Here is a 16,078-nt window from a genome sequence, read left to right as displayed (position 1 = left end):
TGCCTGAGTACCCATGAAAAGATGATCTAGCAATCTGCTTTCTTTAGAATATCTCTAGTCCCGGCAGCTCTTCTAGAATATTCCACCTCTAGAATATGAACACAAGTATTTTCAAATTGGTACTGGCGCCTAAAATGACCTTCTTCATTCCATTTCAGACACGGAGGTACTCATATTAACACGGTCTATTATTTTGACATCAATGCCACTTTTTTTTGCCTTGTCAGTCTGTCTCTCTCAGAGTCAAAGAATAGCGGTAGAGAAATACACAGAAAACACCACCTCCCTTCCTCCCTCCACCCCTCCCAACCTCCCTCTCACTCTCTCTCACACTATCGCCCTATCTCTCTCACTCACTCGTTCCAGCCTAGCGGGTGGTGAGGGAGGGAAGCAGTGGAGGGAGAGACTAGGCAGGTGTTAAGCTCATACTGTGTGAGAGAGTGAACGAGAAAGAGGGAATCCGGGAGTGAGAGAGAGAGGAAAACAGTGAGGGCATGGTAAAAAGGCTAAAGCGCTAACTGAATAGATAGAAGGCTGGAGGCAGACGACACATAGTGGTGGTAGAGAGAGAGAGAGAGAGATTGTTGTAAGACTAAGAATTTCAAGAGAAGCAGACACAGACTCCCAGAGAGAGAGAAAGAGACGTAAACACCATGCTAAGGAGGAAGAGGAGTGTGTCCTTTGGAGGGTTTGGATGGTAAGTGTGTGGTGTTTGTGTGACAGAAATAAAGTGTGTGTTGTGTATGCGACTTTGCATATGGCTCAGTTTGATATGGCGTGTTTATGTGATTGTGATTGTAAGTAGTTTGTTGTATTGTTTGGGGGTGTGTTAGCTATGTTATGACAGTTGATTGTATATGGCAGGGATCCTTGCTAGTTTGTAGTTGGACTAGTTTGTGACTGCTAAACCAGGTAAGTGGTAAGACAGAGACCAGTACGGGATGATAACTATCTCTATCCCTCTATGATACAGCCAGGGTATTTGTTTATCCCCTAAATCTCCCCTTTCTTTGTCTTCTTGCAGGTATGAGACAGCATATTTCTCTCCTCTTTCTCTCTCTCACTCTCTGAGTGATTCAGAGCTCTTTACCTCACTGAATCTCAGCTCGGCATACGGCCTGTCAAATCTAACCTGTGCCCAGAATACACAAGAGGCCTGTGTGTGTCTGTGCGTCTGTCCGTGTGTGTGTGTGTCTGTGCGCACGTACGTGTGTGTGATTAGAGAAGTTGCAAGATTTACACAAGCCTCTCTATTCAACCATTCACTTTCATACTCAATTTTCCTCTCTCCATTTCTCTAGCTCTCCATCTCCCTCCCTTTCCCTCTCTTTCTCCAGCTCTCCATCTTTCTCTCTCTCTCTCTCTCTCTTTAGCTCTCTTTCTCCATCTCCATCCATCTCTCTGAGTGTGTGAGGCAGTGTCAAATAATGCAGGAAAGGAAGGAGGGAAGAGTGGATATTAGCATTACTATTCCCTCCCTTCTCTCATATGTTTCTCTCCTTTCCTTTCTTCCTCTCTTTCACCTTCATTCTCCACCCCTTTATCAGCTCTTCAGCATGCTTTGTTTCACTGTGTGCTAAGTCAGTTGAGGTGTGTGTGTGTTGTGTGGCTGATTTTAGCGTATTGTGTGTGTGTGTACTGTACATTTAGCAGCACTAAATGTTTTATTTATGACCCGTGCGAACAGAGGTTTCAGACTCATCATATGAAGCTTTTAACATTTACTGCTCCCTCTGCTACTCTCTTCCTGCACCCTCTCTCCCTTTCTCTCCTTCTCTCCTATCTCTGTCTCTGTCTCCCTCTTCTCTTCCCCTCTGCTACACTCCACACCTCTCACTTCTTCCATCTCCCTCCCTCACTCCTTCATTATCTCTATAAAACACAGTGACACATAAGGGTTAATGGTTACTGTGAGTCTGAGTTAGTTTGAAAATGCAAACTGAAAATAGAACATTGACAGACAGATTGACTTCTCATGATGGAAAAACGTGTTCACAAAAGATTACCTGTGTGTGTGTGTGCATTTGTGTGTGTGTGTATGTGTGTGTGCATTTGTGTGTGTGTGTGTGTGTGTGTGTTTGTGTGTGTATGTGTGATTGTTTACAAACAAAACACTTTGGGATGGAAAATATGCAATGGCATGCACTAGTCACTGCGTTACTGATCATTGTCTTGATAACTGTGTGTGTGTGTGCGTGCGTATGTGTGTGTGGTTTAAGGTAGTACTGGGAGGGGTTCCAGCACAGGAAGGGTGTGTTAAAGTGTGATCTAGTCTCCCACAGAGAGAGAGAAAGAGAGTGTGTTTTTGTGTGTGTGTGTCACAACAGCAGAGCTATGTGATGACAGCTTGTCAGCCATTAGTGTGTAATTCAGTGTAGTAAAGACCCTTCCTAAGGCGATAACATACATATATATGACAGACAAAACACTCAAACACTGAGATGGAGAGAGGGAGGACAGGAAGAGAAGGAGAGAAAGAAGGTATGAAGGAAGAGAATTAACAACATGCCTTTTATGCCATGGTGATTAACTTAATTTTGGTTGTGTGTATGTGTCTGTGTGTGTTTGTGTGTATATGTGTATATGTGTGTGTGAGTCAGAATGCGCGTGTGTGTGTGTCCGTGTGAAAACATTCATACTTACACGTGTGTGTGTGCGTGTGTGTGTATGTCCATGTGTGTCTGTCTGTGTGTCTCTCTCTGTGTGTGTGTGTGTGTGTGTGTGTGTGTGTGTGTGTGTGTGTGTGTGTGTGTGTATGTCCATGTGTGTCTGTGTGTGTGTGTCATGTGAGGGACATCTCTGGAGCCAGGCTGTGGAGGAAGGAAGTGCTTCACCGGTGAGGGTGAATGAGGTCGTGTGCCCCTGTTGTCATAGCTACATGACAAGTTAACTGAACATGTTTTCTCTATCCCTCTCTCTCTCCCTTCTATCTCTCTCTTCAGGATTGATAAGAGTACGGTCAGTGCACTCAGAGCACGGTGAGTAGTACGCACATTCAAAAAGTATACACAAAAATGGTTCATAAAATTGGGTTTGCTGGAAGGAAGGGCATTCACGTCCACATGAGTGCTTGTGTGTGTGTGTGTGTGTGTGTGTGTGTGTGTGTGTGTGTGTGTGTGTGTGTGTGAGCGAGCACCATTGGGTAGGTACCCTCTCTGTGTGGTACAGTACTGAGGGCTGTAGTAACCAGTAGTGGTGTTTTTGTATGTGGAAGCCATTTTTTATTTGACATCTGACCACTTAACCCCCTAAGGTCCTAATTAGCATAATAAAAAAATCCCCATAAAAATGGGTCAGTTTAAGCTAGAGATATCTGTTTATTTTTGCATTGATGTGTCTCAATCCACCGCATCCGCCGATGTCGCACTTCCACATCGGCGGTGAAAGGTGACAGAGCTAGAGCGGTGTTTGTCAGACCATTAAACATCCCGAAAATTGGCCTTCTCACAAAATCGTAAGTAGCGTCCAAACTATTATGAACCATTTGTGGAAAGATATGACTCTCACGAACACGATGGCGTTCTTTGTTTGCTCTATGACCCGCACAAACTGTCTTGGTACTCGTCTGAAGTCGCCACAGCCGATCTGCTAACTTCTGTCTGTAGCGTCTAAACAGTTTGGGCTACACACTGATATGACCCCTCTGTGCAAAGGTGAGACTCACAGCCATACCGTTCTGTGGCTTTGTCAGTCACACGACCTCACACACACAGTCTTACAGATAATAGAGTTATACAGTGATTTGTTTTCTTCTTTTGGCTGCTGTTTCTTGTGGTTGTGTTTCAATGTATTTAGTACCCAATAGAAATTAATGGTAAATAGTGTATTGTGTCATTTTGGAGTCACTTTTACTGTAAATAAACACTTCGACATGAATGTGGATGCTACCATGATTACGGAGGATCCTGAATGAATCGTGAATAATAATGAGTGAGAAAATTACAGACGCACATCATACCCTCCCCAAAATGCTAATCTCCCCTGTTATTGTAAGGGTGAGAGATTAGCATGTCTTGGGGGTATGATATAAAATGCTAACCTCCCCTGTTATTGTAATGGTGAGAGGTTAGCATGTCTTGGGGGTATGGTATAAAATGCTAATCTCCCCTGTTATTGTAATGGTGAGAGATTAGCATGTCTTGGGGGTATGATATAAAATGCTAACCTCCCCTGTTATTGTAATGGTGAGAGGTTAGCATGTCTTGGGGTTATGGTATAAAATGCTAACCTCCCCTGTTATTGTAATGGTGAGAGGTTAGCATGTCTTGGGGGTATGGTATAAAATGCTAATCTCCCCTGTTATTGTAATGGTGAGAGGTTAGCATGTCTTGGGAGTATGGTATAAAATGCTAATCTCCCCTGTTATTGTAAGGGTGAGAGATTAGCATGTCTTGGGGGTATGATATAAAATGCTAACCTCCCCTGTTATTGTAATGGTGAGAGGTTAGCATGTCTTGGGGTTATGGTATAAAATGCTAATCTCCCCTGTTATTGTAATGGTGAGAGGTTAGCATGTCTTGGGGTTATGGTATAAAATGCTAACCTCCCCTGTTATTGTAATGGTGAGAGGTTAGCATGTCTTGGGGGTATGGTATAAAATGCTAATCTCCCCTGCTATTGTAATGGTGAGAGGTTAGCATGTCTTGGGGGTATGGTATAAAATGCTAATCTCCCCTGTTATTGTAATGGTGAGAGGTTAGCATGTCTTGGGAGTATGGTATAAAATGCTAATCTCCCCTGTTATTGTAATGGTGAGAGGTTAGCATGTCTTCGGGGTATAATATTTGTGCGTCTCTAACGTTTGTCGCTCATCTGAAACACAACCAAAGCAAGGGACAAATGCATGAAACAAATATGCAGAATCACAAGCTCTTGATGTAGTCATTGCATGCTATGAATATGGGACCAAATACTTAATTTTTGACTACTTTATTACACATTTGATTAAATTTGTCCCGATACTTTTGGTCCCCTAAAATGGGGGGTCTATAAACAAAACATGCTGTAATTTCTAAATGGCTCACCCGATGAAAATACCCTCAAATTGAAGCTGACAGCCTGCACTCTAAACTCACAGGCATTGTTTAAATTTTAAATCCTTTTTTATTTTTATAAGTACTTCACAGTCCCAATAATTATGGAGGGCACTGTAAGTTATGAAGTTAGCAGCAGCAGTAATGTATAATAATCTGCTTGTTTTATCCATGGATTTACCGTTGGGTATTATAGATCAAATCAAATCAAATGTATTTATTTATAAAGCCCTTCATACATCAGTTGATATCTCAAAGTGCTGTACAGAAACCCAGCCTAAAACCTCCAAACAGCAATCAATGCAGGTGTAGAAGCACGGTGGCTAGGAAAAACTCCCTAGAAAGGCCAGAACCTAGGAAGAAACCTAGAGAGGAACCAGGCTATGAGGGGTGTCCACTCTTCTGGCTGTGCCGGGTGGAGATTATAACAGAACATGGCCAAGATGTTCAAATGTTCATAAATGACCAGCAGGGTCAAATAATAATAATCACAGTGGATGTCAAGGGTGCAACAGGTCAGAACCTCAGGAGTAAATGTCAGTTGGCTTTTCATAGCCGATCATTTAGAGTCTGTCTACCGCTCCTGCTATCTCTAGAGAGTTGAAAACAGCAGGTCTGGGACAGGTAGCACGTCCAGAATGATATGATAGCATAAAGAACTCATTAAGTCAGCAGCAGCAGTTTTACATTGGGTATTACCATCGTATAGGAATTATATTATGTAGGCTATGATTATATGCCTGTTATGTTACATAATATTAGTGCCATCCTAATCAAAGCTGTTATAGAAATGATATGATGTATTACATTTGATATGACATGAGTGATATGAAATTAATTAGTTGCTGACCTAATCAAAGTGGCAATCTGTGGGATTTCCATCTGAAAACGAACATTTCATTAAACAAGTGTTGTTTGGGGTGTTTGTGTGTTAGTAGATAGGAAGTGTAACTATACATTTGTTTTAGTGTCACCTCAGTGGTAGCAGTAAGGTGTGAATACCACCTGTCTATGTTCTTACCTGCTGATAACCTGGGTGTGTATGAGAGATCTGTGTGTGTGTGACCACTCCTCTGCGATCTGAGTTTGTGTATGTGTGTGTGTGTGTGTGTGTGTGTGTGTGTATGCACATCTGTCTCTCCATCTATTTCAGTTCATATAAATTACGTTTTTAATGGAATTTCTCTTGTAGTGCAGTTCAGTTCAGTTCCAACACTTGATGGCTATACTGAGATGGAGTTAACCCCATCTCTGGTGTGTGAATGTCTGTATATTATGTTTAGATGAGCATGATGAATTGAGGTAGTGAGACCGGAGGGTGTGCCGAGTCAGGTTAGCATCATGCAGGCTACATGTGCCTATTCCTGTAGGCTCATGGGTGTGTGCGTGCGTGCGTTTATGCCTGTGGTGTGATGTATTTGTATTCTGCAGGAGTCTGCAGTACGTTCACATGACTGTGTATGCTTAGTCGGTTTGTGTATAAGTTATTAAAGTTGGTTTTAAACTGTGTATGTTTTATGAATGAGTACTCAATGTCCATGTAACGTCTACACAGCACACTATCATCTTCCCTGTCATCCCTTTATTTAGAGCTTGACTCATTCATTCACACACTCACTCTCTCCCTCCCTCTTTTGCGCTCTGTGTGTGTGTGTGTGTGTGTGTGTGTGTGTGTGTGTGTGTGTGTGTGTGTGTGTGTGTGTGTGTGTGTGTCAAGAAAATATTCTGATAGGTAGCACACTGACTATTTTACTGTTTTGAATGTTTGAGGGTTTTTGATGTGTTTGATAAGTTTGATGTATGTTTTTAATGTGTTGGAGTTTTTTTATGTGTTTGATGTATGTTTTTGTTGTGTTTGATGTTTTGGAGTTTTTTTATGTGTTTGATGTATGTTTTTGTTGTGTTTAATGTGTTGGAGTTTTTTTATGTGTTTGATGTATGTTTTTGTTGTGTTTGATGTTTTGGAGTTTTTTTGATGAATGTTTTTGTTGTGTTTAATGTGTTTGATGTTTTGGAGTTTTTTTATGTGTTTGATGTATGTTTTTGTTGTGTTTAATGTGTTTGATGTTTTGGAGTTTTTTTATGTGTTTGATGTATGTTTTTGTTGTGTTTAATGTGTTTGATGTTTTGGAGTTTTTTTGATGAGTTTGAGCATCTGTGTTTGATAAGTTTGATGTATGTTTTTGTTGTGTTTAATGTGTTTGTATTGTTTTTGATGTCTGTGTTTTTTTTTCTCCCCTTTTTCTTCCCCAATTTCATGGTATCCAATTGTTAGTAGTTACTATCTTGTCTCAGAGGAAACACCGTGCACCTGGCGAACTTGATTAGCGTGCACTGCGCCCAGCCCGCCACAGGAGTCGCTAGTGCGCGATGAAACAAGGATATCCCTACCGACCAAACTCTCCCTAACCCAGACGACGCTAGGCCAATTGTGCATCGCCCCATGGACCTCCCGGTTGCGGCCGGCTGCGACAGAGCCTGGGCGCGAACCCAGAGTCTCTGGTGGCACAGCTAGCACTGCGATGCAGTGCCCTTGACCACTGCGCCACCCGGGAGGCCCAGTCTGTGTGTTTTTGATGTGTTTGAGTGTGCGTTTTGAGATGTGTGTTTGAGTGTGCGTTTTTGAGATGTGTGTTTGAGTGTGTGTTTGAGTGAGTGTTTTGATGTGTTTGAGTGTGCGTTTTTGAGATGTGTTTGAGTGTGTGTTTTTGATGTGTTTTTAATGTGTTTGAGTGAGTGTTTGAGTAAGTGTTTTTGATGTGTATGTGTTTTTGTGTTTTTGATGTGTTTGAGTGTTCGTTTATGATGTGTTTGAGTGAGTGTTTGAGTGTGTGTGTGTTTTTTATTTGTTTGAGTGTGTGTTTTTGATGTGTTGGAGTGTGTTTGTGTTGGAGTGTGTTTGTGTTGGAGTGTGTTGAACTGTTTTTGATGTGTTTGAGTGTGTGTTTTTGATGTGTTTGAGTGTGTGTTTTTGATGTGTTTGAGTGTGTGTTTTTGATGTGTTTTTGATGTGTTTGAGGTTGTGTTTTTGATGTGTTGGAGTGTGTTTGTGTTGGAGTGTGTTTGATGTGTTGAACTGTTTTTGATGTGTTTGAGTGTTTTTGATGTGTTTGAGTGTGTTTTTTTATGTGTCTGAGTGTGTGTTTTTTTATGTGTTTGAGTGTGAGTTTTTTATGTGCATGATGTGTTTTTGATGTGTTTTTGAGTGTGTATTTTTAATGTGTTTTTGATGTGTTCGATGTGTTTTTGATGTGTTTGAGTGTGTGTTTTTGATGTGTTTGAGTGTGTGTTTTTGATGTGTTTGAGTGAGTGTTTTTGATGTGTTTGAGTGAGTGTTTTTGATGTGTTTGAGTGTGTGTTTTTGATGTGTTTGAGTGAGTGTTTTTGATGTGTTTGAGTGTGTGTTTTTGATGTGTTTGAGTGTGTGTTTTTGATGTGTTTGAGTGAGTGTTTTTGATGTGTTTGAGTGAGTGTTTTTGATGTGTTTGAGTGTGTGTTTTTGATGTGTTTGAGTGAGTGTTTTTGATGTGTTTGAGTGAGTGTTTTTGATGTGTTTGAGTGTGTGTTTTTAATTTGTTTTTGATGTGTTTGATGTGTTGGAGTGTTTTTGATGTGTTGGAGTGTTTTTGATGTGTTGGAGTGTTTTTGATGTGTTGGAGTGTTTTTGATGTGTTGGAGTGTTTTTGATGTGTTGATGTGGTTGAGTGAGTGTTTTTGTTTTTTTAATGTGTTTTTGTTTGTTTGATGTGTTGGAGTGTTTTTGATGTGTTGGAGTGTTTTTGATTTGTTGATGTGGTTGAGTGTGTGTTTTTAATGTGTTTTTGATGTGTTTGAGTGTGTGTTTTCGATGTGTTTTATGTGTTGGAGTGTTTTTGATGTGTTGATGTGGTTGAATGAGTGTTTTTTTTTATGTGTTTTTGTTTGTTTGATGTGAGTGGTTTTGATGTATGATGTGTTTTTGTGTTTGAGTGTTCGTTTTTAATGTGTTTGAGTGTTTTTAATGTCTTGGAGTGTATGTTTTTGGTGAGTTTGAGTGTATGTTTTTGATGTGTTTGAGTTTTTCAAGGGATGCAAGTCTGTTGCATTGTTTTTTGTTTTAGATTGTGATGGACACTGCACCGTGTTTAGAAACCTTTTTAGTCCAAGTCTGCTACCAATACCAGCCTTGTTTAGGGCTAGGATATAGTTTAAAGTAAAAGCTTTGATGCCATGCTTCTAGCCAGGTTCTTTCCAGGATGCAGTCAAATGGAGAATGCATGGCCTGGTTACGTCATACTAATAGCAAAGTGGTCTACAGCTAGGGTGGATCCCAGAACCCTAGTCAAATATAGTGAATAGGGTGCTATTTGGGATGAAGCCCTGGACTGTACATTTTAATAATTCACTATTATGTAATCATCTAATGGCTCCTACAGTAAGGCATGAATATAATCTTGTTATATTCTGGCTCTGGCACTTAGGGTGCTCTAAGCAAAATGTAATTTTGTGTGTGCGTATGAGCGTGTGTGTGCCTGCGCGCACATTTTTGCTTTTGTTTGTGTGTTTGATTGGTCGAAGACAGACACTCTGCTCAATGTACCTTCAGAGACATTTGAAAATCAAGAAGAGTTTGAAAAACCATGACCAGGTGTCTGGTTCCGGTGGCATGCATTGAAATGGATGGCTTTTATTTTGCAAAATAACTATGAATTGACTGACTTATTTTCAAATAATTGTCAACATATAACATCACATTAAGGTGTGGGATGTTTACTACATTATAATGAACGATAGCAGGTCTATTTAGTTCCAGTAGCTGAAAACATGGCAACTCTCAACACCTGAAACATTGTTAATGAGGAAAATACCTCTGCCCTCGTCTTGCAATTTAAATTTAAGGATTGGTGGGTCCCCCGCGAGACGTTTGAGCTAACATAGGCTAATGCGATTAACATGAGGTTGTAAGTAACAAGAACATTTCCCAGGACATAGACATATCTGATATTGGCAGAAAGCTTAAATTCGTGTTAATCTAACTGAACTGTCCAATTAACAGTAGCTTTTACAGTAAAATAATACCATGCTATTGTTTGAGGAGAGTGCACTGTTATGAACTTGACAATGTATTAATAAACCAATTAGGCACATTTGGGCAGTCTTGATATTACATTTTGAACAGAAATTAAATGGTTCATTGGATCAGTCTAAAACTTTGCACATACACTGTTGCCATCTAGTGGCCAACATCTAAATTATGCCTGGGCTGGAATAATACATTATGGCCATTCTCTTGCATTTAATAGATGATGATACACATTTTTTTTAATGTTTATTTCTTTGTATTATCTTTTACCAGATCTAATGTGTTTTATTCTTCTACATTCATTTCACACTTCCACAAACTTCAGTGTTTCTTTTCAAATGGTGTCATGAATATGCATATCCTTGCTTCAGGTCCTGAGCTACAGGCAGTTAGATTTGGGTATGTCATTTTAGGCAAACATTTTTTTAAAAGAGTCCGATCCTTTTAAGAAATCAAAATATATTTTAGATTCTTCAAAGTAGCCATAATTTGTCTTGATGACAGCTTTGCACCCTCTTGGCAAATAGCCATTTGATAAGGTATTCAGAAGTTTTGCTAGGTATTTATATCCAAAATACCTCCGTTTGTTTGTCGCGTTATGTTCAGAAATCCACAGGAAAGAGCGGTCATGACAACGCAGACGAAAATTCCAAATAGTTTCCATTATGTCCACAGAAACATGTCAAAGGTTTTTTAGAATCAATCCTCAGGTTGTTTTTAAAATATATAATCGATAATATATCAACCGCAAATGTCTTTCACAGTAGGAGAGGGGAAAACAATAGCTGTCCAAATTCTGTTACGCAAGCAAAACTCATGTGACCACTTGACTCGATGTTATTGTTCTGGCTCATTTTTCAAAATAAAAGCCTGAAACTATGTCTGAAGACTGTTGACACCTTCAGGAAGCTATAGGAAAAGAAATCTAGTTCATGTCCCTTTAAATCCAGCAAAGGGAGGCTATGGAACATGGAGATTTAAAAAATTAAGCCACTTCCTGTTTTGACTTTCCTCAGGGTTTCGCCTGCAATATCAGTTCTGTTATACTCACAGACAATATTTTGACAGTTTTGGAAACTTTGGAGTGTTTTCTATCCAATACTAATAATAATGCATATATTAGCAACTGAGACTGAGGACCTGGCCGTTTACAATGGGCACCTTTTCATCCAAGCTACTCAATACTGCCCCTGCAGCCATATGAAGTTAACTCTCTGGGATGTGTGGGACCGTAGCGTCCCACCTCGCCCACAGCCAGTGAAATTGCAGGGCGCCTCCAAATTCAAAACAACAGAAATCCCATAATTAAAATTCCTCAAACATACAAGTATTTTACACCATTTTAAAGATAAACTTCTTGTAAATCCAGTCACAGTGTCCGATTTCAAATAGGCTTTACGGCGAAAGCACACCAAACGATTGTTAGGTTAGCACCTAGTCACAGAAAACTATAAAGACATTTTCCAGCTAAGGAGAGCCCTCACAAAAGTTAGAAATAGCGATTAAATTAATCACTAACCTTTGATGATCTTCATCAGATGGCACTCCCAGGACTCCATGTTACACAATAAATGTGTCTTGTTTGATAAAGTTAATCTTTATGTCCAAAAACCTCATTTGAAATTGGTGTTTTATGTTCAGAAATGCATTGTCTCCAACAAACATCCGGTGAAAGTGCAAAGAGCCACATCAAATTACAGAAATACTCATAATAAACATTGATAAAAGATACAAGTGTTAGGCATGGAAATATAGATAAACTTCTCCTTATTGCAACCACTGTGTCAGATTTCAAAAAGGCATTACGGCGAAAGCACACCTTGCGATTATGTTAGGTCACCGCCTAGCCACAGAAAAACAGCCATTTTCCAAAGAAGGAGAGGTGTCACAAAAGTCAGAAATAGCATTATAAATATTCACTTACCTTTGATGATCTTCATCAGAATGCACTCCCAGGAATCCCAGTTCCACAATAAATGTTTGTTTTGTTCGATAAAGTCCATAATTTATGTCCAAATACCTTCTTTTTGTTTGCGCGTTTAGTTCACAAATCCAAACTCACGAGGTGCGGGCAAGTCCAGGCAAAAGTTCAGATGAAAAGTTATATTACAGTTCGTAGAAAAATGTCAAACGATGTATAGAATCAACCTTTAGGATGTTTTTATCATAAATCTTCAATAATGCTTCAACCGGACAATTCCTTTGTCTATAGCAATGCAATGGAACGCAGCTAACTCTCACGGGCGCGCGCAAGACTGACCTCATGGCCTTCTGCCAGACTCCTTAGTCAAACAGCTCTCATTCTCTCCCCCTTTACAGTAGAAGTCTCAAACAAGGTTCTAAAAACCGTTGACATCTAGTGGAAGCCTTGGGAAGTGCAATATGACCCCATAGACACTGTATATTCGATAGACAATGACATGAAAAACTACAAACCTCAGATTTCCACTTCCTGGTTGGATTTTGTCTCAGGTTTTTGCCTGCCATATGAGTTCTGTTATACTCAGACATCATTCAAACCATTTTAGAAACTTCAGAGTGTTTTCTATCCAAATATACTAATTATATGCTTATTCTAGCTTCTGAGTAGCAGGCAGTTTACTCTGGGCACCTTAATATCCAAACTACTCAATACTGCCCGCAGTCCCAAAGAAGCTAAGGAGCTTTTTGGACCTAGACTTGGCACTCTGGTACCGCTTGCCGTGCAGTAGCGGGGAGAACAGTCTATGACTAGGGTGGCTGGAGTCTTTGGCAATTTTTAGGGCCTTCCTCTGACACCTCCTGGTATAGAGGTCTTGGATGGCAGGAAGCTTTGCCCCAGTGATGTACTGGGCCATACGCACTACATTCTGTAGCGCCTTGCGGTCGGAGGCCTAGCAGTTACCATACCAGGTGGTGATGCAACCAGTCAGGGTGCTCTCGATTGTGCAGCTGTATAACTTTGAGGACCTGAAGACCCATGCCAAATCTTTTTAGTCTCCTGAGGGGAATAGGTGTTGTCGTGCACTCTTCACGACTGTCTTGGTGTGTTTGGACCATGATAGTTTGTTGATGATGTAGACACCAAGGAAAGAAGCTCTCAACCTGCTCCACTACAGCCCTGTCGATGAGAATGGGGGTGTGCTCGGCCCTCCTTTTCCTGTAGTCCACGATCATCCCCTTTGTCTATATCATGTTGAGGGACAGGTTGTTGTCCTGACACCACAATGCCAGGTCTCTGACCTGCTCCCTATAGACTGTCCATTTTTTGGAGTATTTTAATGCTAAAATCAGTTCTTTAACATCCATTTTCAAATGTTCCGAGCTAGCCCTTCTGATGTCATTTGACCCCACGTGGACTACGACAGTGTCAGCTCCCGGCATCTGTGGTAGAACAGTCGGAAGCAGCCTTGTTATGTCCTGTTTTTGCCTTGGGGACCGAGATGTTTCTCACCATAGAGCTGCCTATGATGACAGCTGGTGATGTTGAATGGACCAGTCTCTCAGGCAGCCTCACAGTCTGGTGAGCCTGGGATCTCCGAGGATCTGAACCCGAGGTAGAAGCCACCGGAGAGGGAGACAGAACCGAGGACGAAGACGCAGGTACCTTTGGATCCGATCTTGATTGGGAAGCCAACAAGGACGAAGGCGCCGGAACCTCTGGATCCAGGGCGGCAAAGCTGTTTCTGGTCTGTGTCAGTGCCGGGCTCTACATCTCCATGGAGACCCCCGTTGCCAGAGGACGCCCTCTTTGACTTCCCCTGTGAGTGGCGTACCTCCATGGCTGGTTGGTTGGGTCGAGAACAGCTCCATTATACAGGGAAGGAGGAGATCACTTCGGGGATGGAACCCTGCCTAGCACACGCCAGTCGGCTGTGGAGAGCCGACACGTCGGCGAAACTTCCACCAGACCAGAGGTGGAAGAAAAAAAACTGACTGTACAGTATGTACAGCCTCAAAGCTATTATTAGTCAAATGTTTTAGGCTGTTGTCCGATGCAACACCAAGCACCAAACCCAATTTCTCTCCTCTTGATCTATAGATTATACACTCTTAATGCCTGGTGAACCTGGTGGGATGCATTGTATATTGTTTAATACACTTACCATGTGACATGGTTATTATGTCATATTATCTGTCATAATGGCTCTGGAGGGGATGGCTGCCGTTTTCCAGGCTCCCAACCAACTGTGTTATTTTGTTTGTTTTTTCACATTGTTTGTTACTCATTTTGTACGTAATGTTGTTGCTACCGTCTCTTATGATCAAAAAATAGGTTCTGCAAATCAGAACAGCGATTACTCACTGGACAAAGATTTTTTCTTTAATGAGTCCGACTTGAACTGGTTTGTTAAGATAAGGCCCTAATGCCCGTCATCAGCATGAAGAAAAGACAGAGGAAAAGGGGGAGGAGGGCGGGGTGCCTTGTAAGAATTTGCCGACGAGTAGGTAAACCACCACTTCCCTCAGTATTATTGGCCAACGTACAATCATTGGAAAACAAACTGACTGCTCCCAGACAGAATAAACAACTTCTTTGCTCGCTTTGATGACAATACAGTGCCACTGACACGGCCCGCTACCAACACTTGTGAACTCTCTTTCACTGCAGCCGACGTGAGAAAAACATTTAAACATGTTAACCCTCGCAAGCCTGCAGGCCCAGACAGCATCCCCAGCCACGTCCTCAGTATATGCGCAAACCAGCTGGCTGGTGTGTTTACGGACATATTCAATCAATCCTTATCCCAGTCTGCTGTTCCCACATGCTTCAAGAGGGCCACCATTGTTCCTGTTCCCAAGAAAGCTAAGGTAACTGAGCTAAACGACTTCCGTCACTTCCGTCATCATGAAGTGCTTTGAGAGACTAGTCAAGGACCATATCACCTCCACCCTACCTGACACCCTAGACCCACTCCAATTTGCTTACCGCCCCAATAGGTCCACAGACAACGCAATCTCAACCACACTGTACACGGCCCTAACCCATCTGGACAAGAGGAACTGCATTCTCATATAGGTATTCATCGACTACAGCTCAGCATTTAACACCATAGTACCCTCCAAACTCGTCATCAAGCTTGAGACCCTGGGTCTCGACCCCACCCTGTGCAACTGGGTACTGGACTTCCTGACGGGCCAACCCCTGGTGCTAACGGTAGGTAACATCTCCACCCCGCTGATCCTCAATACTGGGGCCCCACAAGGGTGAGTTCTGAGCCCTCTCCTGTACTCCCTGTTCACCCACGACTGCGTGGCCATGCACGCCTGCAACTCAATCATCAAGTTTGAAGATGACACTACAGTGGTAGGCTTGACTATCAACAACGACGAGACGACCTACAGGGAGGAGGTGAGGGCCCTCGGAGTGTGGTGTCAGGAAAATAACCTCACACTCAACGTCAACAAAACAAAGGAGATGATCGTGGACTTCAGGAAACAGCAGAGGGAGCACCCCCCTATCCACATTGACGGGACAGTTGTGGAGAGGGTAGAAAGTTTTAAGTTCCTCGGAGTACACATCACGGACAAAGTGAATTGGTCCACCCACACAGACAGCGTGATGAAGAAGGCGCAGCAGCGCCTCTTCAACCTCAGGAGGCTGAAGAAATTTGGCTTGTCACCAAAAGCACTCACAAACTTTTACAGATACACAATCGAGAGCATCCTGTCGGGCTGTATCGCCGCCTGGTACGGCAACTGCTCCGCCCACAACTGTAAGGCTCTCCAGAGGGTAGTGAGGTCTGCACAACGCAACACCGGGGGCAAACTACCTGCCATCCACGACACCTACACCACCCGATGTCACAGGAAGGCCATAAAGATCATCAAGGACAACAACCACCCGAGCCCCTGCCTGTTCACCCCGCTATCATCCAGAAGGCGAGGTCAGTACAAGTACATCAAAGCGGGGACCGAGAGACTGAAAAACAGCTTCTATCTCAAGGCCATCAGACTGTTGATAAACAGCCACCACTAACTTTGAGTGGCTGCTGCCATACAT

At 42.1% G+C, this 16,078-nt stretch overlaps 1 protein-coding gene across 3 annotated transcripts in view; it reads left to right on the top strand.

Moving 5' to 3' along the window:
• The first annotated feature begins 370 nt into the window (after positions 1–370).
• Positions 371–16,078, top strand: part of LOC110490099 (rap1 GTPase-activating protein 2) — a 72,180-nt gene continuing 56,472 nt past the window's right edge. For all 3 annotated transcript variants that reach the window (XR_005036092.1, XM_036944398.1, XM_021563261.2), the window contains exons 1-2: positions 371–697; positions 2,943–2,978. Coding sequence is in view for 2 of the 3 variants with exons in the window: in XM_036944398.1 (XP_036800293.1) it covers positions 654–697; positions 2,943–2,978 (80 nt within the window). In the remaining variant the exon portion in view is untranslated. The remainder of the gene's footprint in view (positions 698–2,942; positions 2,979–16,078) is intronic.

This window comes from Oncorhynchus mykiss, chromosome 15, assembly GCF_013265735.2.
Source record: "Oncorhynchus mykiss isolate Arlee chromosome 15, USDA_OmykA_1.1, whole genome shotgun sequence".
NCBI classification, from domain to species: Eukaryota; Metazoa; Chordata; class Actinopteri; order Salmoniformes; family Salmonidae; genus Oncorhynchus; species Oncorhynchus mykiss.
Note: the sequence above shows the minus strand (reverse complement) of the source record. Positions and strands in the feature narration are given on the sequence as shown.